General features: G+C 37.9%; 1 protein-coding gene across 3 annotated transcripts in view; it reads left to right on the forward strand.

The window, feature by feature from the left end:
- The window catches only part of AK5 (adenylate kinase 5), a 98,350-nt gene that overhangs the window by 66,493 nt on the left and 9,170 nt on the right, over window positions 1-22,687 (forward strand). For 2 of the 3 annotated variants that reach the window (XM_075156056.1, XM_075156057.1), the window contains 5 exons: window positions 4,318-4,360; window positions 5,468-5,512; window positions 14,788-14,951; window positions 15,985-16,101; window positions 20,077-20,265. In XM_075156056.1, the coding sequence (XP_075012157.1) occupies window positions 4,318-4,360; window positions 5,468-5,512; window positions 14,788-14,951; window positions 15,985-16,101; window positions 20,077-20,265 (558 nt within the window). Of the gene's footprint in view, window positions 1-3,159; window positions 3,244-4,317; window positions 4,361-5,467; window positions 5,513-14,787; window positions 14,952-15,984; window positions 16,102-20,076; window positions 20,266-22,687 lie in introns of all 3 variants that reach the window. The other variant, XM_075156055.1, reaches the window with a different exon arrangement.

A 22,687-nucleotide genomic window follows, 5' to 3' on the forward strand; every position in this document is an offset into this window, starting at 1 on the left:
ATGTCAAACTCTAAAACCACACAGATTGTGACAGACTGGACTGTGCTGAAGCAGACAAATTGTATATGCAGACGGTGCTCAACAGACATCTCATACAGCTTTCTGATTCCCTAAACTATTCTTAATCAGTGAGAGAGTTTATTTAATTGAGAGCTAAAGTTGATTTTAAGGGTACTAGATGTAGAAGCATCATCTGCAAGCATTTGAGATTTCATTTAATATTACTTTATTAAGGACTAAGAATTCAAAGTAAATATACTACAGGTTAAAGAGGCGAAAGTGGAAATTTAAGTCTTAAGCCTAGTTCTGCTTCCATATATAACTGTGTTTACATTGACAAGTCACTAATATCTCTGCTAAACTGGAAATAATGCCCTTGCCACTATGCCCAAAGGAAGTACAAGGAAGATTTATGTGGAACTGTAGTGTTCTTTGAAGAAACAAAATGCTACAGGAATACAAATGGTTTGCATACCTAACAACAGCAAAGGGAGAATTGCACAACTACCATGTGCTGAGAAATTGATGGTTATATACCTACATTCCCATCAAAGGGATGCTGATGATATCGCCATGGTAAATCTACATAGTCAGTTCTTGCCTGTATTTTCTACTGTATACATTATGTTGTCTGTATTAAAGTTATGTTTGTCTTTGCTGCCTTTTTTTTTTTTTTTTTTTTTAAGTTTACACATTAAGTTCAATTCTCAGCAAATACTTTTAGGCAGAGAAACATGTAGTTTTTATTTGTTTAAATAATTTGTGCCTGACATGTTCCTTTGAATATTTACATTCTCAAATTCAGTCTTGAAAATTGAGCATAATTTTAGGCAACGATCATGCTGTATTTTAAATTCAGTCTCATTCTACTGCCTTTTTTCTTCTTAATCCATGATTATTTATCCTTTTCAGTAAATTTCTAGGAGGAGCTCTTGTTATATCTGTTAGAAGTCTGAATAAAAATGTATCAGGCACTTTTCACCACTATTTTCAAGAAGCATTCAAGCAACAACAAGGTGATAAGGAAGAATTTTTTTTTTTCCATGTTACCAAAAAAAAACAACACACCCCAACAACAAAAAGAAAACCCAATATTGCTTTCTTTAAAGTTATATGACTTAAGAGTCCTAATTCATTAGTAGCAAAACTCAAAGATCTGGAGAATTCTGTATCATATCCTTATTATATGCTGTGACTGTGACTTACTGTCAGTTTGTTTTATTATGGAAATTACTTCACAACCTAGCAATGAGAGGCAGTAACTTAAACTCATTAACCTATGAAGTACCTACTACTAGTCAGATATTTACTAATAATGAGCTAAGTGACAAGAAGTCAGAATACATGCATTTTCCAACTCTAAAGGCAAATGTCAGGTAAGAGATTCTTTACAGGTAGCAAACTTCTCTATTTAGTGATAATTTTAGTTTACTGTTGATATCGTTTAAGCGGTTATGCGGACAGCTATGCCCCACTAATCAATGTTTCCAGATATTTGTAATATAACCTGGCTCTAAAGGCATCTGAAATTACAGACTACCCACCTTTCTTCAGAGCTCATTACGTATAAGATTGTAATCTTCCCCACCTTGCTTTCAACTAAATGGAAACAGCTATACTGAGAATACAGAGACTGTTCTGCTGGTAAATTACTGTATTCCTGATGGCAATGTGGTGTAAAATACTATTAGCAATCTAGTAATTGGTGGGACTTTTCCTCATGGGATCACTTGCTAAATCCAACAGTTATTTTCCAAAGCACTCTGGTAACCAGGCAGAACAATGCTTTCAGGCCAATATAGGGTAAGCCATTCACAGTTTAGAGACCTACTTACTAGAAAGACACAATTAGAAATAGGTATTGTCAAATGTAAATGAGTGACAGGATGCCAGTCTTTGTCACTCTCTACAAGGGACTGCAATCCAAACAGCAAAACCAGCTCCTCACCCAGATCAGCAGAAAAAATTGTTGTACTTCTGAGGAGATTGGGAGGAAGCGGGTGAAAGGAAATGGTGCTAAGTCAAGTTTAAGTATAGAATAGTGAAAACTGCGTAGGAATACCTTGTCATCAAAACCAAATTAACTGTAGCCCAACTGTTCTAATTTGTTCCTCCTGACTTTTCTTGCAGCTCCCCTACAGACCCCTGCAGGTCCCCTTTCAGGACCTCTTTCCACTCCAGCTGGGTGCTGTTCAGTTCTGTCTGAAAAAAATGTTTTTGTGGAATAACTTATTTTCTGAAATATGGGGAAACTTATTTTGTCATGGAAGTTCAGCAGGGCTGGTGGTCCCACTCACATTAAGCTGTGTGCTGAGTTGTCTTATAGAATTATGAAACAGATGCCCTTTGGAAAAAAAAAAACTGTGGAGAAAAAAAGCAATTCTTTTGAAAACAGTATTTCTGCACCTGAAAAGTGAGCAGTTACAGATATAAACAGAATTCATTATTTTGATGTTCTGGGTTCTGATCAATGTCACACTTCCTGTTTACCTACTTTTGAGTTGCAATTAGAATTCACTTTAATGGCTTTTCATAGCACTTGTTCCTTATGTGAACATGGCTTGTTTGTTAGTTAACCTGTCGTTCTATTAAAGCAGATATGGTTGGTCAAATAAAAGTGGCTGATAGCTTATTTAGCTTCAGTTCTGTCTCTAGTTTTTACATATTTCGGCTCTAAAAAATTAGAGCTGTTCCTGACTTAAACTGACCTTAAACACCACCTGCTGCTCTGAGCAGCCAGCCCACCAGTGTTACGGAGGCAACTGTAGGGGAGAACAAAGCAGTACTTGAAAGAAGTAATGCCTCTTTCATTTGATTGTAAACTTGTGACTGTGATTTTGATTTTAAAGAAGCTTTACTCTAAACTTTGTGCCTAAAATGATTTTGATCCATAAACCTTCAAAGGCGTGATAAGAAGCTGAATCTAAACCCAGGCCTTTTTATATGTAATACATCCTTTGCAGGGTCAAACGTTTTCTTGTATTAGTACATCAAAGAAAAAGCATGTAAGGTTAATAATGTCATTTGAATTGTAGGAAAGAGATTAGTCTCTTACTTGAAAATGTTTTTTTTTTCCTGAAATACTTTCCTGCAAACTTAGTGGATCCAGTTGCTTTTTTAATTTCGCGCTCCCCACACCTTTTTTTTTTTTTTTTAAAGATGGCAGTTCTCCTGCTGCAGTGTAATAGACTGAGAATTACTGTGAATGAAGAAATGAAAATGTTCTATGTAGCCAATATAACGGTACTTCAGCCTAATGAAGAGTACTTCTGTTTCAGTGATAATGGGAACACAAGGAGAAACTTGCAAGGGTAGTGCAAGAGCCTTGCAAATTACAGTGGCCAGTAGTTTACCCATTCTATTCACCATGCGTTTGTTTCACTTCATCTATTCATGCAGCTATACAAATTTCTAACAGTGGCTATTTCTGACAACATACTGAAGCAGAACTGTAAGAAACTACAGCTTGATAACCCTATGGTATTTTGAGAGGACTAGCATAATGTATTACATGCTGATATTACACACTGATGATGTAATGCAAGCATGTTACTGTCAATGCTATTATTGGTATTTTATAGACTAGATTAAAGCACTGATGGTGTGAGTATATTGACACTACATAAGCTAGACTATGTCCAGCCCATATATAATTCTGATTTATAAGAACAGCAAAGGATTCTCACTCTGACACTCTTGCTGGCCAGTATTTGTAATTCCTCATTGGTTGTACTATACAGTATGTGACAAAATAATTCTAAGTGGCCAAGTATCAGGGAAAAAAACATGCCAAGTTCCACATTTCCCTGGTGTAATCCCTCTTTGTTGTTCAGCAGCCTCTATACCAACTTGTAGCTTGTGTTGCATTCTGAAGGTAAATACATTCAAGTTGGTTTAGACCAAAGACTAATTTCATCTTTATACTGTAGCTCACTTCTAGAACTTAGTCAATATTGCCTTTCCACTACTAATAGCTTATAATACCATATTTACTTCAGAAGCAATTCAGCACGCACACTGGTTGCTTATATATCATGCTGGAACTGTGCAGTTGGACACTGAAAAAGCTGTTCCTCACAAAAACAATATGGGCCAGTTAATCATCTCAAGTTGTCTCGGGTTCTCCATGCTCATGTTCTACCAACTGAAACAGTACTAACAGCATTTCTGTGACATTGTTAACCATATCTCAACACAGATTAAAACTGAGAGGTTAGACTATGGAGAAGATATTAAGATATACATATAAGCAGATATAAGAAGAAATGCAAACTACGCAGAATATCCATTTCAATTTGTCAATTGCTCAATTAACAGGAGGAGGATCAGTCAAGTTTTTCTGGTTATGAGAGCACAGGAGGTAAGTTTCTTTTTCAGTATCATTTGCCATTTAATTTTGAAACCTTTGATTTCCCCTTGTATTTAAATAGTTACTTAGAAGGTAAAGTGAATTCAGGTTATTAATATTGTGAAACTTAGGTCTCAAAGGATTTTATCATGTGAATTCTCTTTGGATGCAAATTAAAGCTTGTAAAAGACATTTCTACACTCTTTAGGCCAATGGATCCAAAATTATTAGAAAATATTACTGTTAATCAGCATCAAATCTCATAGGTGTTTTCAGAAATTGGCAGTTACGAAAAGCTTGTTGGAAAGTATGAGTTGCTAAGAGTCTAAGAGGAATGAAAGGATTAATCAAAACCTCTTACGGCTAATGATACTATGTAACAAGAGATGTACACGCCACATAATAAATCACAAAATTGTATGTGATGAATGTGTCTTGTAAGCGATTAAGTCAAGATATAATAAAATTCCAGCAGGCTCAGATGGTGCAAGATCACCTTCTGTACTGGTACAATCAGGCCAATGACAGGGACTCAGACTAGAAGGAACTGCTTTTTTAAAAAATACAGTTTCAGTAAAAGGCAAAGCTGTAGTATATACAGTAGTTTTGTGCTAAAATGAGAGTAATACCGGGATTTCATTTAAGATTATTATTTGGCTGAGTTTGAGGCTCAGGGGAATTTAAGACTACATCTCAGATGTAAGGCACCAAATATAAAATCTAAATGGGAAGTGGACAAACTTCTACAGCAATTGTAATGTAATAACATATTCAGAGAAAAATGCAGTGGCTCAGGAGGCATGTTATTACATCAAGATGCATCTGCTTCTCTTTTTTTTTTTTATCTTTTCTTTCTCTTTTTTAAAAAATTGATGGGTATATGCAAGGTCTAATTTTCAGGTAAAATATTTTTATCATATCTGCAGTGAGAACTACAAAACTGGGAGATAAATAGGCTTGTGGATAACAGCTCCTTTTGGAATGCAAAACATTACAGCAGAAAGTAAATCTAGTAAAATCAGATGACCTTGCATGAGCGTTACACAATTCAGCGTGGAAAGCAGCTAAGATTAAAATTAGTAGCTCTTGCCAACTAACGAATTTTTATTTTCATTTTAGACTTTTCAGAAGATCTGAGGAAATCAAACATAATTTTTGTAGTCGGTAAGTAGGATTCCTAATTTAACTGCTACATTTGAAAATCCCCATGTTATTTAGTTTTGATTGTAAGTATATGATTTCTTTTAAAGTTTATCAGAACAGTTTGATTAAGAGTATTTACACTACAATGGTGGTTTAGTCTTTTGAAAAGGAGTTAGGATTTAATATCATGTTATTAACCTGGGTCTGACCATGCTAACAACAGTTGTGTAAAGTTCAGAGCAGGAGGTATGTTAAGTGAACACATTCAAAATGACCTTAGTTCTTGTGCAGTTACAGTAGTGCTGTGTGATCTCCCACAACAAAGCTGCCTCAACAGCATTAGTTAAAATGTTACTAGATTGGATTTATAACTCAGAATTTTAACGTTTAGGTAAAAAAAACAGGCGTCTTCACCTCTGCATTTGTGAAACAACTTTTGTAAATACAGGTTTCAACTCAACATACTGTTAAAAAGTTAGTGGGATAGTCACCATGCATGATGCTAAGCATGTACTGAGGCTTTGCAGGTTCAAGGTTACTTTATATTTGCTTTCTGGAAGTCCACAGAGGAAAAGCACCATGTTAATGCCCATTATTATATAAATGTGACTAATGTAATTAGCATAAACTTTGAACAGCCTTTTAAAACAAATTATAACTAGAAGATTTACAAGTTTCAGCTTAAAGCTTGGTACGAGTTTCTGTGGAAAAAATAATTGCTTTTGTATCAAGCAGAATTCTTCAGAACTGCTTTACAATACAAAGCAGGAACAACACATTTCCAAGGACCTAAGGATAGATACCCAAACATGGGTAATTTTACATAAAAGCAAGTCACTTTATGCATTCTTTTTCCTAAGGGAAAAAAAAAAGTGACTTCTGAAATTAGCCATAAATGAATGGAAGTTCCATTCAGAATTCAGGAGGCATGAAAAAACATTCCAATACCAGCAGGTTGAGGGAGGTTATCCTTCCTCCCTATTCAGCACTGGCAAGGCTGCGTCTGGAGTACTATGTCCAATTCTGGGCTCCCCAGTACAAGAAAGATAATAACATACTGGAGTGAGTCTGGCACAGAACCACAAAGATGTTTGAGAGAAAGGAGCATCTTTCATATGAGGAGAGGCTGAGAGAGCTGGGACTCTTCAGTCTGGAGAAGAGAAGGCTCCAGGGGATCTTACCAATATGTATAAATACCTGATGGGAGGGAACGAAGATGAGGAAGCCAGAATCTTCTCAGTATTGCCCAGTGACAGGAGAAGAGAAAATGGGGACAACTTAAAATACATGAAATTCCATCTGAACACAAGAAAACACTTTTTTTATTGTGAGGGTGGTCAAACACTGCAACAGGTTGCCCAGAGAGACTGTAGAGTCCTGAACAACCTGCTTTAGCTGACCCTGCTGTAACAGAGGTGTTGGACTAGATGATCCCAAAAGGTTCCTTCTAACCTAAAGGATTTTGTGAAAAGATGGCATGTTTATGTGTTGTACTTTAATCTCACCCTATCTTATACCAAATACAAGTTGACTCAATTTATTGCAAACCTATGGTGGATATTATGTGTTTGAAAAAGTAAAATCAGGTTACTGAAGAGCTCATTGGAGACTTTTCTTAAGGGAAAGATGCATAACACTTATTTTCAGTCTTTAAGCGAACTGTAATTCCATGCTTAATGAAGTACATCTTCCTGCTGTTTGCTACAATGACAAATTTGCATTCTCTCTGCCTTACATATCTTACTGGAAAATTATGTTTGGGTTTGTACAAACACAGATTTTTTTTTTGAAAAAGTGAAGATGCTCAAGGAATTTTGCCTCTGAAATTGTCCATGGTAAGGCATATTTTTCAATTACCTTTGGACTGCTTTTTCTTTTTCAAAGAGCAGTTTTTAATTTTTATTTATAATTTTTTATAGGCCATCTGCTAGCCACCTTCCAGTTTAAAACTGAAAACACACCTTTTCCCTATTTATTCCTGCTCTTGAATCCATCTCAGACTTTCTAGTAAACGCTTTCTAGGAACAGAGAAAAATTCTGCTTAATCAAAAGTCTAAGTTTTCTTTGTTGAAAATTTTATAATGAAAAGTTTGACTAAGTCCAAACGTGGGTTACTTGTCAACAAGTGATGCAGAATGATTTATACTTTTTCCCAAAATATCCCCTTCCCTATCCTCCCACCCCTGAAAAAGCTTCTTGAAGTCTGATGTGAAGAGAGCATGGATTCTTTTTTTTTTTGGTGACCAACATGAGATCTTCATGATTGCTCATTTGGCTGCAAAATCTTGATTTTGCTCCATCTGGGTAGTGAAGGTAAATGGTATTTCCCAAAGACAGATTTCTTGCTGGTGCTGGGATAGAGTGGCCACAAGCTTTTTTTACTTATGGCAGGCAGGCAAATCTTCCTGAATCACGTGTTGACCTACATGCACTCCATTTGCATACCATTTGCCTAGGCAGTAAAGTTGTCTTACACGTCAGTCAAGAGCTGAAGTCCAATCACTGTGAATTGTACGACAGAAGAAAACTTTGAAGAAGCCTCACAGGAGCAGAGCAAAACTGTCAAGCTTGGGGAGGGGGAGCAGGGGCGGAGAAATAAAAAAAATAGGCACCACAAATTCTCAGTGGCTAAGTACTCCATTGCAGTGGACAGCACTAGAAATGTTCAGCCCATGATACCTTGACTAGAAAGAAAGCAGACAAGATGGGTTGGAGCATGCTGCTGTAGATACTTGAATGGGAAAAACTGTCTCGGTCTCAGGTGTTATCAGGAATGTTTACTCATTACATAGATGTATTCATGAGGAAATAATAAGATGCTTATAAAGATGTTTTAAAACTAGAGTTCTAAAGAGACGCATTTGAAGTCGTTTACAAACTAATTGAAATAAATACACCATCTGCCATAGCTGACGAATTGAGATAACTGTTTATAAGACAAAGGGAAAAAAGCAGACAATTCCCTCCCCCACTAGTTTCCCTTGAAAATTGTCCAAAAAGGGAAAGAAAAAAAAAAAAATCTAATTAGCAAAGATTTACATTACAGCTAATGTAGGAGTTAATTGGAATAACAGTCAACTCGGATTAATTAAGCAATGATGTCGATGTTTTATCCTGACAGCAAAGCAGAGACATAGAACCAGCAAGTCAAAAATATGGGAGATAACAACAGGGTAATAAAAGAGGCAAAACCAAGTTAAACTTGGCCTGCAAAGTAAAATTCAAGAGAAAAATAAAAAATTAAACAGATGCAAAGATAAATTTGGGGGATGCTCTAATATTCAAAACTTATGTAGTTATTGCCTGTCACTAAAACAAAACAAAAAAAAAACCCCACCAACCAAAAAACCCTTTTTCATCAGAGCAACATGAAAAGTAAAATCTTAACCACAATGAACAAGGTATGATTTTATCATTCGTAACTAATGTGATACTCTATATCACATCCAGAAAATTATCACACATAACAAAGTTACTGGGAGCATTATCCCTCCCTATCCTCCACTTTTATGTCCAGACTTTTATAAAACATAGCCACATTTGGCTTTGGTTGAGGCTGAAACCAAAGCAGAAAGTTTTCAGGAATCTTTCCGTACTTTGGATCAGAGACAAACTCCCCGCTTACTCTTAAATGTAGTGTTTAAAATTTAGTCAGTGCAACCAATTTCCTCTGCAGAATCCTTGTCATATTCTTGCTGATGAACCAAAGCTGATAATGGTTTAAGTCAATGTAAATAAGACCAGCTTTTCAGCTGACACTCTGAAGATATTATCGCCACCTACATTTACAGGTAGAACATTGTCAGCTGCAGACACTAGCTTCTTGTGCATACAAAAAAAAAAAAACAACCCACACAACACCACAAAACCCAAAACTCTATTTGTCCAAGGTATGTCAGACCTTGAACGACATGATCAAACTTTGAATTTAGCCCTGCTTTGAGTAGAGGGTTTTAGCAGATGAGGTCCCTTCCAACCTAAATTATTTTACAGTACCTGTATTACAGCTCTTTCTACAATCAGATAGGGATAGGATGAGCAGTGCTGATAATTGAAACCCCAATCAGTCCAAGCGCTAACTGTAGAAGCTGATGAAAGCTATTTTCTCTGACTTTCCATGAAATGAATTCCACATTTTCTTTAAAAGGGATGAAAACTCAGTGATGTCCCAGGACATCACATCATTCTGCCAGTATGTGCTCCAGGTTGTTTTTTGATTAAAATAATCTTTCAGGAAAAAAAAATGTTGAGGAATTTTTTGTTGTTGTTGTAGTAAATACTGGCATAATTCCTATATGGTTTCACTCAGACTAAAATCATATGTGAACAACAGATGAGGTGCTATTGAGAAGCCTTCAAATGCCATATTCTGAAGCTAAGGCTTATTTTTATTTCTATAAGTAATCCAAGTAGTATTGATAGAATTGCCAAATTGATCAAGTCCTCCAAAATCATAACTTGAATATAAGGACAGCTTGACTGGGGTTATTTTGATTTCACTTCTGACTTCTGAGGCTCCGTTGTGCAGCTAGGTTTCCCCTGAAAGCACTTTTCCATGATACAGGGATAATACTCATTATGAAAATAAGGTCTAGAAATTGAAACATTTTAAAATGAATGGTGGGACTCTCTTGTAAATCCTGCTGCTGGCATTTTATGTAAGTGTTCACAGTATTTTGGTATACGATAAATTCGTAAGATTTCGCAAGTTTAAAATGGAGACATCCCAGTCTGTCTGTATGACACTTCTGCTTTGTTAATATTTCTGGCAGCAAAGCCAGTTCATGAACTGCTCACATTGCTTGTTCCTGTCCCTGCTTACTCCCAGCAGCAGTCCCAGCTCCCTCTAGCATCATTAATTCATCTGCTTGTGATGTTGTGCTCTAGGCCAGACTGGTACATTGGAATCACGAGCCTAGGCTTGCGGTCCTTCATAGTCTTAGGGGGGGATTGGGGCATGAGGGAGAGCAGGTATAAGAGACTCGATTTCTTAAACTGAGAGCTTTCACTGATCTAAGGCAAACTGCAGTTAAACATTCAGAAGTGCTGCTTGGGCAGTTGTCATTTCTCCCTGCCCACTGAGACCACTCTTTTTCTCCCCTCGAAGTGCTCTCTGTGAAGCATTTCTGCATTCAGTAATTAAATGGGGAAAGGTGACCACCTAAGTCAGCAGTGCTGCCAGAAGATCCCCTTACAGAGTTTCACAGGCAGCTGAATCAACATAACGGAAAGGAAGACTGCGCTAAGGGAGTGCATAGACCTTTTAATCCAGCCTTGTCTATAGAAAAGGAATATGCAGAACGGCATTTAATTTTTATGCTCTGTCTAGTACCCTGGTTCCAGATACTTGCTTACTGTTTGTATCAGAAAGCACAAAGAGACACACAAAGGATTCAGTTTCCAAGAATAACTTCACTGACTGATATAATGTGCTTAATTTCTGAATCTGCAACTTTTTATTAAGTTAATTAATGAGCTTTACAGCAAGATGTACTGCACTTCGCAATACTAGCATAATACAAAAGCATGCTAACATTGAAGAACGGCTGGTAGTAGTTCTACATTCTCCTACAGGTCACAGCATACTCGTAATTCCTCTGGCCATTTTCTAGGCTTTAACTCTTTATCTTCATGTCATATATGAAAATCTGAAGACAACGTGATTAATCTGAACAGCAAGTTCCCGTGAATCAGTCTGTCAGTAGTTAACATAATCTTTTTTTCCGAAATATATGTAGGCAGAGCAAAGGATGACAGCATACAGAAAAAATGACAGCATTCACAAAGAATCTTACGCCTTCACAGCAAAAGTGGGGACATATTTTCCTCCTCCTAACAATTGAGCCATTGGGAAAACTTAAGTACCTTTTTCAATGTCTCAAGTTTTTTCTGTTTGAAAAACAGCGCAACAAGTTGCAGTAAAGGCTTCTTAACTGAAAATACCTTTGTGCTAGCTTTTGTTATATTTAATATGCAGCTGTTGTTCCTTATAAACTTTCTTCAATTAAATTATTAAATTTTTCTCATTTTTTTAAAAAGATGCTTAGATTTAATAAAGAGACCCTCTAAAAAGAATGAAAGACAAATTTTGCGACACAACGAATTGATCTAATGAGTAACGAAATGCACTTTCACATTCTTTCCCACCTAAATAGCTCTTTTGCAGTCACATTAAATACTGGCCTTCAGAGGGAGACAAGACTTTAACTAATACTTGAACTTTAGGCATGTAAATTAATACTGGCTTAAAAGCTGAGTATGTGTTCAGCCCTCAATGCTGAATTTCCTGGGGGCGTTCAGCCTCTTCTCAGGTAAGGCCAAGCAAGAACTTCGGTCTCATTCATTGATAAGAAAGCACAAGACTTTGTAAAGTGGGTCATATACATTTGTCAAGCAGTAGGATGCTTTGCTACTCATCAAATGATACTAAATTAATAGCAGTGGCTGTAAAAATTACCATTTTCAGCACATAACTGTTATTTAATTATGTCTTTTCTGCTTTAAAGAGCTCAGCATTTTAATCTCAGTTTTGTTGGAACTCTTCTATAAAAAATAAACATGGTCAATTTTAATTAATGTTTTGGAGACATGGTAATGCTCATTATGGTGACCCTGCATTCTCTTTTAAAATACTAACAGATAAAGGTATTATAGAAACACATCAACTTTTCTGAATATTTACCTGCTAGCTAAACAACCAAAAATTGTCCTTGTACTGTTATTTCTAAAAAGAGTTCTAGTTTATTTAATATATGAAGGGACATTATGAAATTTCTGTTTCGGCTCTACATTCAGAAGAGAAGCAGTTATATAAGAAACAGAATAAAGTAATCTTTATAGCTGTTTTTTTCTAATACTGTATATATACACACACCAAATAAATAGGATTAAATTACTGCACTGCTAGTATATTCAAGGCCAGGAAACAGAATGTGTAAACAAGTACATGCACCCACAGACTTACTAACCTAAAAAACCAGAACAGACCAGAGATAAAATTAATTGCCACTACAGATATTTAACGTTCACATTACAGATATTTTGCCTATAATTTCTCTGTATCTATTTCTCTGTAACCATTCTTATTTATTCCTTTTTTTCTTTCAATAGGTGCTTTTACAAAAGAATAATTTTCTTCTTATTAAAGCAATAGAAAAACAACATGCAATCCACATGGGAAAGAAAATGAGACTGTGACAAAGATATTACTAGCTAAAATTGTAGCACAAGTGTAATTCTCACACCATGGGCTGATAATTGTCTTTGTGAAGCTGAAGTAAAAGACTCCAAGTTACAGTAGACAAAACCGTTCCTTTGATGCTGTTGCCTTATGACCCAGTTTTTATTCTCAGCTACAGTACTGTAACTTCTCTGAAAATTACATGCTTGGAGCAATTATTTCTTAAATTGAATGCAAAAGTTAGAAAAAATTTCAAGTCAGGAGGAGATGGTGCCAAATTCACTCTATTGTGAACATCTTATTCCTATATTTGTTCATGGAAATATAAACAAAAAGGAAAATCACATATTTTCTAGCATCTTAAATCCACATAATAGGGCTGTGTAGTCATATTTGCAAGTCCCAACAGTTGATAAATACACAAGTCACATGCTTAAAAAACTTTATTGAAAGAGTTGGTTTTTTTTTTTTTGGCCTTGTCTCTTCTTTTGATTTTTGAGCACTGTCTCCCTACAAGGGTATAATTACCTCCTACTGCAGCAGATCTTCTGAATAGATCCATCAAAGATTGTAAAAATGCTGCTACACACCTGGAAATTTCTCCCCGAATCCTGCTGTTGTCACAATGGAAATTTGCTTTCCTGGCCTTCCCCACCCCTGGCACCAACATGGCCCCTCACCCCTCCCCACCCAGTTCAGCCCTCGTGGGGTGCTCACCTCAGCTCCGCCAGCAGCTCTGGAGGTCACAGCCACAGGAGCGGGATCCCCAAGAAGTAGCTTCCAGCAATTTCCGTGGATTGCCCGTCTCTCCAGCCAGGTTGGGGTGGCTGCTGCCGCTCAGCAGGCGGCTGAAGAGGGGTTTGGCATTTCACAGGGTCAGCCTTCAGGGTGAGGAAGGAAGAGCAGTCACCTCCATTGAGGAGGTGGGGCAGGGCAATGCCAGCACCTGCAGAGCAAGCAGGTGCCTCTGAGACAGCCCCAGGAAAAGGGCACTTACCAGAGAGGCATCCAAGAGAGGCAGAGTTTTGGGACTCTTGAGGTGGTGGCAGCTCTCCCGCCAAAGGAAGCAGGGAGGCTTGAGGTGCCATTTCTGACAGGAGGACACCTGTGCATTTGCCTGAGTCGCTGCCCTTCCCCTCCCGCCCTCCCTGTCTCCCCACAGGCCCCGGGAGGTGGGAGCACCCAGCCTGCAGCTGTGGTGAGCTGGGGGGAGGCCGCAGGTGCATTCCCTTCAGCCTGTGGAAAAATCACTTCAGCAGCTTCACCTGAGCGCCCTGTCGGCTGAGACTGCCCTTCATCCCGCTGGTGTTTGGCTCTGGGCCTGGTTCAGATATGGTTTTCCAGCTCCTGACTGAGTACAGTTGTGGATGTAGAAGAGCGGGTGGCGGCAAGGTCTCCACGTGCCCTTCATTGCTGAGCACTTTACTCTTACGCTTCCCTGCCGCGAGCATGAAGAGCAAACCAGTACTGCGGCTGCAGGGCGCGGCGTGACTGAGCCTTCGTCAGCCTTTAGCAGCTTCAGAGCAGCATTTAGCGGCTCTCAGTTATCGGCAGACATACCAGCACGTGCGAGCTTTCCAGCTCAAAGGGAAAGGGCACAAGCACACTGAAATTTTGCTCTTACGTTTACCACAGTGCAAAAGGGTTTAGTTACTGTACAGCTACATGCATCCCACATAACAGAGGCAGGTTTCACCATCTCTTTGCCTATACAGTTCCATTCCATAAATGGGGGCAAAATATTTCCCTTGCAAGGATGCTAATATTTGCTGCAGCTATCAAGCTGAACATATACTGCGTCAAATACCCTTCCCCACTGGCTGGCTGTTTCATGTTTTTCTTTTACATGGTAATGGTGTTTTAGGAGCAGGTTCTCTTCTGCAAGACATTTCACACTGTTATGACTCCTTCAACTTTGGTCCACATTTTTGAGTCAGCAGTGTAGTATACCGGAAGGGAAGTATATGACTTCTTCTACTGTATAGATTGTCTTTGCAAAAAAAAATTGCAAAATAGGCAGTCTCATCAACTTCCTCCCATTTTCTTGGTTGTTATAGTTTGAGAAAAGGCAGATATTTATTATTTTCTAATTCTAGATATTTTTCCCTCGCAAAAGGTGGCCCTGGCTCTGGCAAAGGTAGCCAGTGCGAACAGTTAGCCAAGAAATATGGATTTACTCACCTGTCCACTGGTGACCTTCTCCAAAAGGAGTTATCGTCATTATCAGAGAGAAGTAAATTGATCAAAGACATCATGGAATGTGGTGAACCTGTGCCTGGCGTAAGTGACGGTTTTATTTGGGGTCCTAATGGTTAAACAAAGGCAGTGGTAGGTAGATTGTCTAAAAGGGTGGAAATACGAGACTAGAGCTGATGATTCCCATTTAAGTAAAATTAGTATGCAACTTGAAGGAGAAGTTTCCTCATTGCCAGATCTGTGGCACTTTTTTCCCCTTTCTGTGCCGGTATTTCTTTACATTTCAGACTCACATAGGCAACAAATTAGTAATGAAATACATTCATTTCATTACTGTGCTATGCATTGCAAAATGTAAGAATAAGTACAGGAAACAAACTTCATGTCCATTTTATAGCTTCACATTTCAGATTCAGAGCTGGTCCTCCTGGCAGCTATTCTAATTTACAATACCTGCGGCAGTTCCCTGCAGAGCTGGCTGACATCCCAGAGTAGCTGGACTGCAGTTTAATGGAGACCATGAAGACAGAGTGTGTTGTTCTCAGCTGGACTTGACTTTTACACGGCAGGTCCGCAGCCCCAACTCTTGGTGGATCTTCAGGAAGTGCAGCTAGATCGTAGGATGCATTTGTTAATGAAAGATACTGGGAAGTACTGCTCAGGGGAAACGAAAAGCTGTGCTGAGGCTTGATTTTGATTGCTTTGCTCTTCGGTGTGTTTGGTCAGATAGGTCTCTTAACACTTTCCATGTAATATAATTATATCAATGACATAGCAAAATGCAATCAGATTGGAAAATGCTGCAGCAGTACTCCAGAGTTTCACAGGTATTAACCTTAATTTTGAAACTATGAAATATTCCCAGCTATCTAGAGGACACTTTGGGAACTCTTGGATGGGTTGCAACACTAGATTTGTGTAGCATAGCTGGTCCTGAGAGAAGAAAAAGTAGGGTGCCCTGCTACCTGTAGGACAAGAAAAACACCTGCATTCACAGGACCTGCTTTTAGCAAAATAAGGCAGTTCTCAAGTGTGTAGGACTAAAGTCAGTGTAACAAACAAAGGTATCAATCTTTCTTATTAATTAAGCAAGTAACTCCCTTTCTTTCCAATGCAGGGTATTGTCCTAGAGCTACTGAAAGAAGCCATGGTTTCCAAGTTAGGGGCCACAAAAGGCTTCCTGATCAATGGGTATCCCCGGGAGCTGAAAGAAGCAGAAGAGTTTGAGAGCAAGGTGACCGAATAATCGTAATGCTATTATAACTCCTATTAAGATATGACTGTGCTTCTGATGCTGTTTGGGTCCCCATCTTTAGCTGATGCAACGGGGATGTGTGAAGAGCCAATCCCAGAGCGTTGTGCTGCTGATCACTGAAACTTTGGCACCCCATCAATATAGCAGCTTTTGCCCTCACCTACACAGACTATGTAATACCAGGAGAAGTAAAGGCTGATTTTACCCAAATTTAGTATAAACCAGGAACAATTCACATTTAGTGGAAAGCACCATTTTTAGGATCAGTTTTCCAGTTCTGGTGGATGGCTGCTATACTTCTTATGAAAATCTCATCAAGCGCTATTTGATGTAGGTTCATGAAAGCATGTATCTTCACAGTTAATATCTCTTATCATTAAGCTGGCTCTGCTAAAGCTTGCTGCCACTTCGAAACAGCAAAACACAGATTAAATTTTTGTGATGAGTAACAGGTGGCATAGCCATAAAAAGAGCATTTTGCAAGTGACTGCGTGGCAGTTCAGAGCGTTATCGATTTCCTCAGTATGTGCTAAGACCTACTGAGAAGTCTCAGCTGTACATTTCTCAATCTGCAGAAAATACTCTATATAAGCCCTATGAATGAATTTGCCAGTGTTTAGGCGAAAAGAAGTAGTGAACTAGGGGAAATAGTTAAGTGTATATTCTACCATATTACACTCCACGAATGTCCTATACAAGTTTGAAAGGTAATAAAACTTTAATGAATCATCTGCTTTCTCCCTGAACCTTTAGCTGCTTTATTTAGTTGATTACCACAAAAGCCTAGCAAGATTTAGGCATCAGAAGCTTGACAAAACAATGAGCAGTAAGATTTGCTATAGAAGCCATTCACAGAAATGTTGATCCATTAGTTCCTTTACTAAAATGCTGTAGACTATTAAAAAGACATTGGAGATTTCTTTCATTTTGTGTAGAAGGAGGAACTATTTCAGCATGCTGCTTTTCTGACAGGCATATGTGTCATGTCCTGTGAACACTGGTGTATGCTATAAAGTAGGACTTAGAGATTGGAGTGTCCTGGACTGAGGCATTGCCAAGCAAACCAATCTTGATGCATCCAGTGCAAAAGCAGAGCCCCTTTCAGCTCCCGTAGACACTGTAGCAGCAAAAGATCCTGTAGTCCTGAGCTGCCTTTGACATTTGGATTAAAATACAAGGGCCCCAAGTGATAATTTTGAATGTGCTAAGTCATCCCTGTTGTATCCATGTATCCACTTCAGTTTTCACAGGGTGAGCTTGGCTGGCTGTAAGCTGCTCAGTAAGTCTGTGAAGTTTTTTTAAATGAGTCATTACTGAGATAAGGCTTTGCAGTTCTTTCTAAAGGGGAATGAGAAGTTCTTCCTACATTATAATTGAATGAAAAGAGGTGGACATCGGGCTTTATAATTAATGGCGGCAAAGTGCAAATGAATAATGTTACATATCTACATGACGTGTAAAAAGGATTATAATTGTTAACAAAGAGCTGTTCTGTTTAGAAGACATTGGGAATAGTGCTTATACTTAAAAGCTTGACAGCCCTAAATAGAATTAGCTATGTAGAAAGAGCTTATTCTCCAGCCAGTTTTGCCCAATTCCTTTCTATGATGTAATTGTATTTTTACCTAGCCATAATTCTAGAGAAGCACACGTCTCTGTTCCCTCCTCAGTCTTTCTGATAGGTGAGAAGTAGAAAACAATATTAAATCGTAAGTTCCACATCACCAGGTGCAAGATACCCAATACGACAGAGTAAAGACCCAATACATTAGACTTGTTTGGCTTCTTGCAGATCTCCCGAGAGCATGCATTATTTAAGCTAAATTGTGTCGTGAAAACAGTAATTTAAAAAAAAAAACAGTAGTAAAAATTGCTTTAACATCTGATGGGGCATTACTTTTACTTTTTGCAATTTTTAACTCAGAAGAATGACATTTCTGTAACGTTTTGAATTCCAAAGAATAGCAACATTGAAACTTTTAAGAGAACTATGTAGATTTTTCAAAAGCAAATCAGACCCGGTCTGTCAAACAAGATACTATTATCTGATCCTACCAGTCAGTAGACTCCTTCATATCCTCATTGTAAAGTGATGATATGACTATAAGTGATGAAAGGAATCATTCCTCATTTATTGTATTATAATTTAGAACAGACCATGGAATTCCTCATGTGGAGCTGGGAGGAAATAACTTCTCATCATCCTAGCCCAATTATACAAAAAGAACATTTGTTTTAATCATTGATTAAGCCCACATCTTTTCTAACTTCTCAATCTAAGTCTCTTGCAGTGTTAAAACTGCCTTGTTGGCTTTTTTAATCCCAAAACCCAATACTGCTGCTGCTAATAGCATTAATGTTTTCTGAGCTGTGTGGAAAAAATGGATGGATAAAAGCCTGTCATTGAGCTGCCCGACATAATCCCTTGGCTTCAGCTGTCTCTTAGAAAGTCATTAAGGTAGTAGAAAGGTCAACATAATCCAGACATCCTCAGTCAAATGCAGAAGGCCTAACACGAAATATTTACCTTTAGAATACTTCTTCCTTTAAGGGCTGTCAACAAAGGTAACAATGGCAATTTCCATATATCAGTCATTTAGACTTTCTTTGCCGTAGCCATGGTAAAAGTATGAATTTCTAATGGTCACTAGTGTGAAGAACAGTCGTCTTTTCTCAAGACTTCTCACTCTTTCCTAAAAGGTGTTCTCCAAATCCCTGCTAGAAAGGGAAGGAGTGAGAAAAAGCCTGAGAGCATCATTGAAGGTTTTAATACATAACTGCATGGAAAAATTATCACATTACTATTCTCTGATCCTGTAACACCTTTATTTTACTTGATAGAGTTTATCCCTTTAGACTCAGCCCCATAGTTGTTGCTCAGACAAAACGTGTCAGAGAGAGCTGTGCTTGAGTAGGATGCATGACCGAGTGTATTGCAAGATCTATGCTAAATGACCCACATATTTTTCAATACCTTGGGGAAAGAACGATGGGGATTTGTGTTTAGAACTTTTGGCTCTCTCCTAAAATACTGTAAGGAACATTTTTCTCTTTCTTGCCAGTTCTTTTTCACCCATAAAGTACTGCAATATCTACTATCAAATGTAGATAGAGACAATTATTTACTATCTTTGCCAAGGCCTGGGAATAAAAATAAATAAATCCGTATTTATTTTGTTTATAGGAAAGGGCAGACTCTCCCTTATGACTAGTTTGGCACCTGCCAAAACGCACTAAGTGGTGGGCTTCTCATAGAATTCGGAAATTACTCGCCAATTTGAAAATGCAGAGAAATATATCACATCCTTCCTTTATGCCATGGGTAGTAATGATGTAGAGTTACACTGCAAATATTGACATAAAATAGGTGTGACATAAAGTAATTCACAGGATGTGAGTAAGTCCAATAACAATCATTTGATGGTGTCCCTGAGCCTGTCTTTTCTACTCATTTACGTTTCAAGTGGGCACACTTTAATTTGGACATTTCCTTCTATTGCCTCTTGAAATTCTAAGCTATAGTTTACCACTCTCTGAATGAAAATATACTCTTCACAGATTGAACAAAGCAAAGGCTAAAAAAATAACTGTGTGAAGCATTCCATGAGTCCAGTGCTGTTTGCATCAAGCTGTTACCAAACAATTGCAAATAATGAACAAGCTGACGATCTTCAGTCCAAGTAGCCAGAATTTTTCAGATCATATCTCTTTTTCTCTGTATGTGTAGAGTCCAATCGAGCACAGCCTTGATCGTGAATACTGGGATCTCTAAGTGCCGCTGCAATAAGAGGTGTTTGTTAATAAGCATAATTTCTGCAGAGACAAATACGAAAGTAATTTGCTAATAAATTCCTTGATGACTCTTTCAGTAGCATTTTTTTTTAAAGTTATCCAAACAAAATCAGTTTTGCCAGGCCAGTGGTTTGAATACTTACTGTTTTTCTTTGTCTCTAGGTTGGGGAACCAAAACTTGTGTTCTGCCTGGACTGCTCTGCAGAAACCATGAGCAGTCGCCTTCTGATGAGAAATCAGAGCAGTCAGCGCTCTGATAACGCTGAAACCATCAAGGAAGGGATCGAAAGCTATTACCAAGCATCAAAACCTGTGATTGCATACTATGAAAGGAAGACACAGTTATGCAAGGTAAATTGCTTGACCTTTTGAATTAAATTATTGCTTTTTGCTTCCATTATATGAGCAATATTTGGAAAATACTGACATGACATGATTTATGAACTGTATTAGTTTCTGTACTTTCCACTTTGTTCTCATCTTACACTTCCCTGGTTTATTTGCCACTTCTACAAACTTCTGAATTCCACAGTACAATTTGAAAGAATGAAAATACAGATTTATCCTGATTCTGAGAACATATCCTGAATCACTACCCCATCTGTATAGAATCTCTTGTTAAACATTAATGCAGGAAAGCTTTTCTTTAAGTATTAGGATTTATTTCTCTGTAAGGCTTTCAGAGTTAGGATGAAAGATTATGTTAATCCTAAGCCCTTCTGTTAAATTTACAAAACTGACAGCGTCTATCCTGAAATAAAACAAACCTGCACACAAGAAAGATCTTTCTGCTGGAACAAATGACATAGTTATATTAATTTCAATGAATTATCTCAGTTTACACCTGCTAAGGATGTGATATTTAAAGCATTATTTTTATTCTCTGATCAATACTTTACAGAGAATTAAGAAAAATTCCATCAGTACAATTAACTGATGTATATGCTGGCACATCTGTAAACTTATTTACGTGGGATTTTTATATGTATTTTTATATATTTCTGTGCTCCATCATGGCACACTATCCCTTCACTCAGATACAGAAAGATCTAGTCCTACTGATCCTTCTTGTCCTAAAAGGGAAAGAATCCAATAATAGTTTCTGGAAATACTATGGGAGCTTTTTCCTAGAGGCTGTAGCAAACATGCAAGCCACATATCCCATTTCTCCTCTGCAAAGTTCCCAAAAGAGAAACAGGCAGCTAATTTATGCACCCATATCCTGACCTGAGAACAGAGTAAATGACATAGTCCTGAGAAAAATGATACTCAAAGGGAGAGTCCTGATTTATGGCCTTTGCTAAGCCCACAGTAAGGGCACAGAAGGCAAACTCTAGAGTGGCAGAAAAAAAATCCCCAATTACTTTTCTTTTTTAAGCTTAAGAACAATTTTGTGGTTTTATTTGTATTTTCTTTGATGAGCTACCTTGCCAGCATTGCAAGGATGCATTTAATTAAGAATTCAGTACAATACACAGTACACCAACACAGTGCAGTGCAAAGGAAAACAGAGCGCTCTGTATCTCTAAGATCTTGCTCCAATGAGCTGTAGTGCTCACACTGCAGTGTTTCCCTTTTTGAAGCATCAGGGAAGTGACAGCCCCAAAGAGAATGAAACTACACTAAATACTTTCACACAGATTTTGCATTCATGGTCTGCCTTATTTCACTTGATGAGGACTCTCCTTGCCCTTCCTTAATACTTCTGCTGCACGTTTCTGCTCCATTTCCTGTGCAATCTATGCAATGGCAAAACATGCAGTCTTTTCTCGAAAGCTTATAGCTCATTAGCTCCTTAAGGGCCTTGCCTAGTCTATAGGTCAGAACTGGATATGTGCTTTGCACTCTTTTATCATTAGTTTTTGGGGAAACTGACATTGTGTGTTTGTATCTTAGAAAATATTGCTTGAACAGTGTTTACACTGTTTTTCTTACCATGTCTGTACAGTGTCTGTACTTGCTTCTGATGAATGTAGATGTTCAACGTACTTCCATCTTTGGATGGAACTATTGGGTATGAAAGCTCTGTAAAATCAGCTTTATAAACATTATAATGTAAAATGTCCTTTTAAGGTTGAAAAACGTGTTCTGTTTCTCTTGAACACAGGTACTCTGTATTGAGATGTCTACCTCATCTGCTTTTTACTAAACTGATAAAATACACATCTGCTATCAAAGATATGATTCCATTATGGATTTAAGCAAAGTAGGGAGATGCCCCCTCCCCAACCCTTATGATGTAGACAAGTACATGTTCAGTTACTTATCAGCATTTAGAGAACACTGCCAAGATACTCAGCAGAGGTAGGCTTTTAGAATTAATCCTCCCAGGCTATCCTTGTTACCCTCTGCCAGCCTCGGGTACAAGCCTGCAGCCCTGGTGCCTGCACAGCAGGGAGCAGAAGCATATGTAGTTTCGATAGAAGAAGAATGCTAACATTTTATTGTTCATGGGTGAGAGAAGTGATTTTTTTAACCAAGTGTTGTTGAACAGTTATGGGAATCTATTTTAAAGTTTACTTTGCACCTACTGTCAAAGTGGAAAAGTAGGTCTGAGCACTTTTTTGCACAGGCCAATTGACTTCAGTAGCTATTCTAATCCAAATATTCCCTATCAGTTCTGCAGTGGACAGTGCTGGAATGAAAAAAAAAACATTTGGTTTTGGAAATACACTAAAATACTGTGAAACAAAGTAATTTCTTTTCTGGAAGGAATGCTTGTTTAGGAAATTTTTATACGAAATTTTCCTGGATAAGGGAACTCAAAGAGTTT

Source organism: Calonectris borealis, chromosome 8 (genome assembly GCF_964195595.1).
Source record: "Calonectris borealis chromosome 8, bCalBor7.hap1.2, whole genome shotgun sequence".
Taxonomy (NCBI): domain Eukaryota; kingdom Metazoa; phylum Chordata; class Aves; order Procellariiformes; family Procellariidae; genus Calonectris; species Calonectris borealis.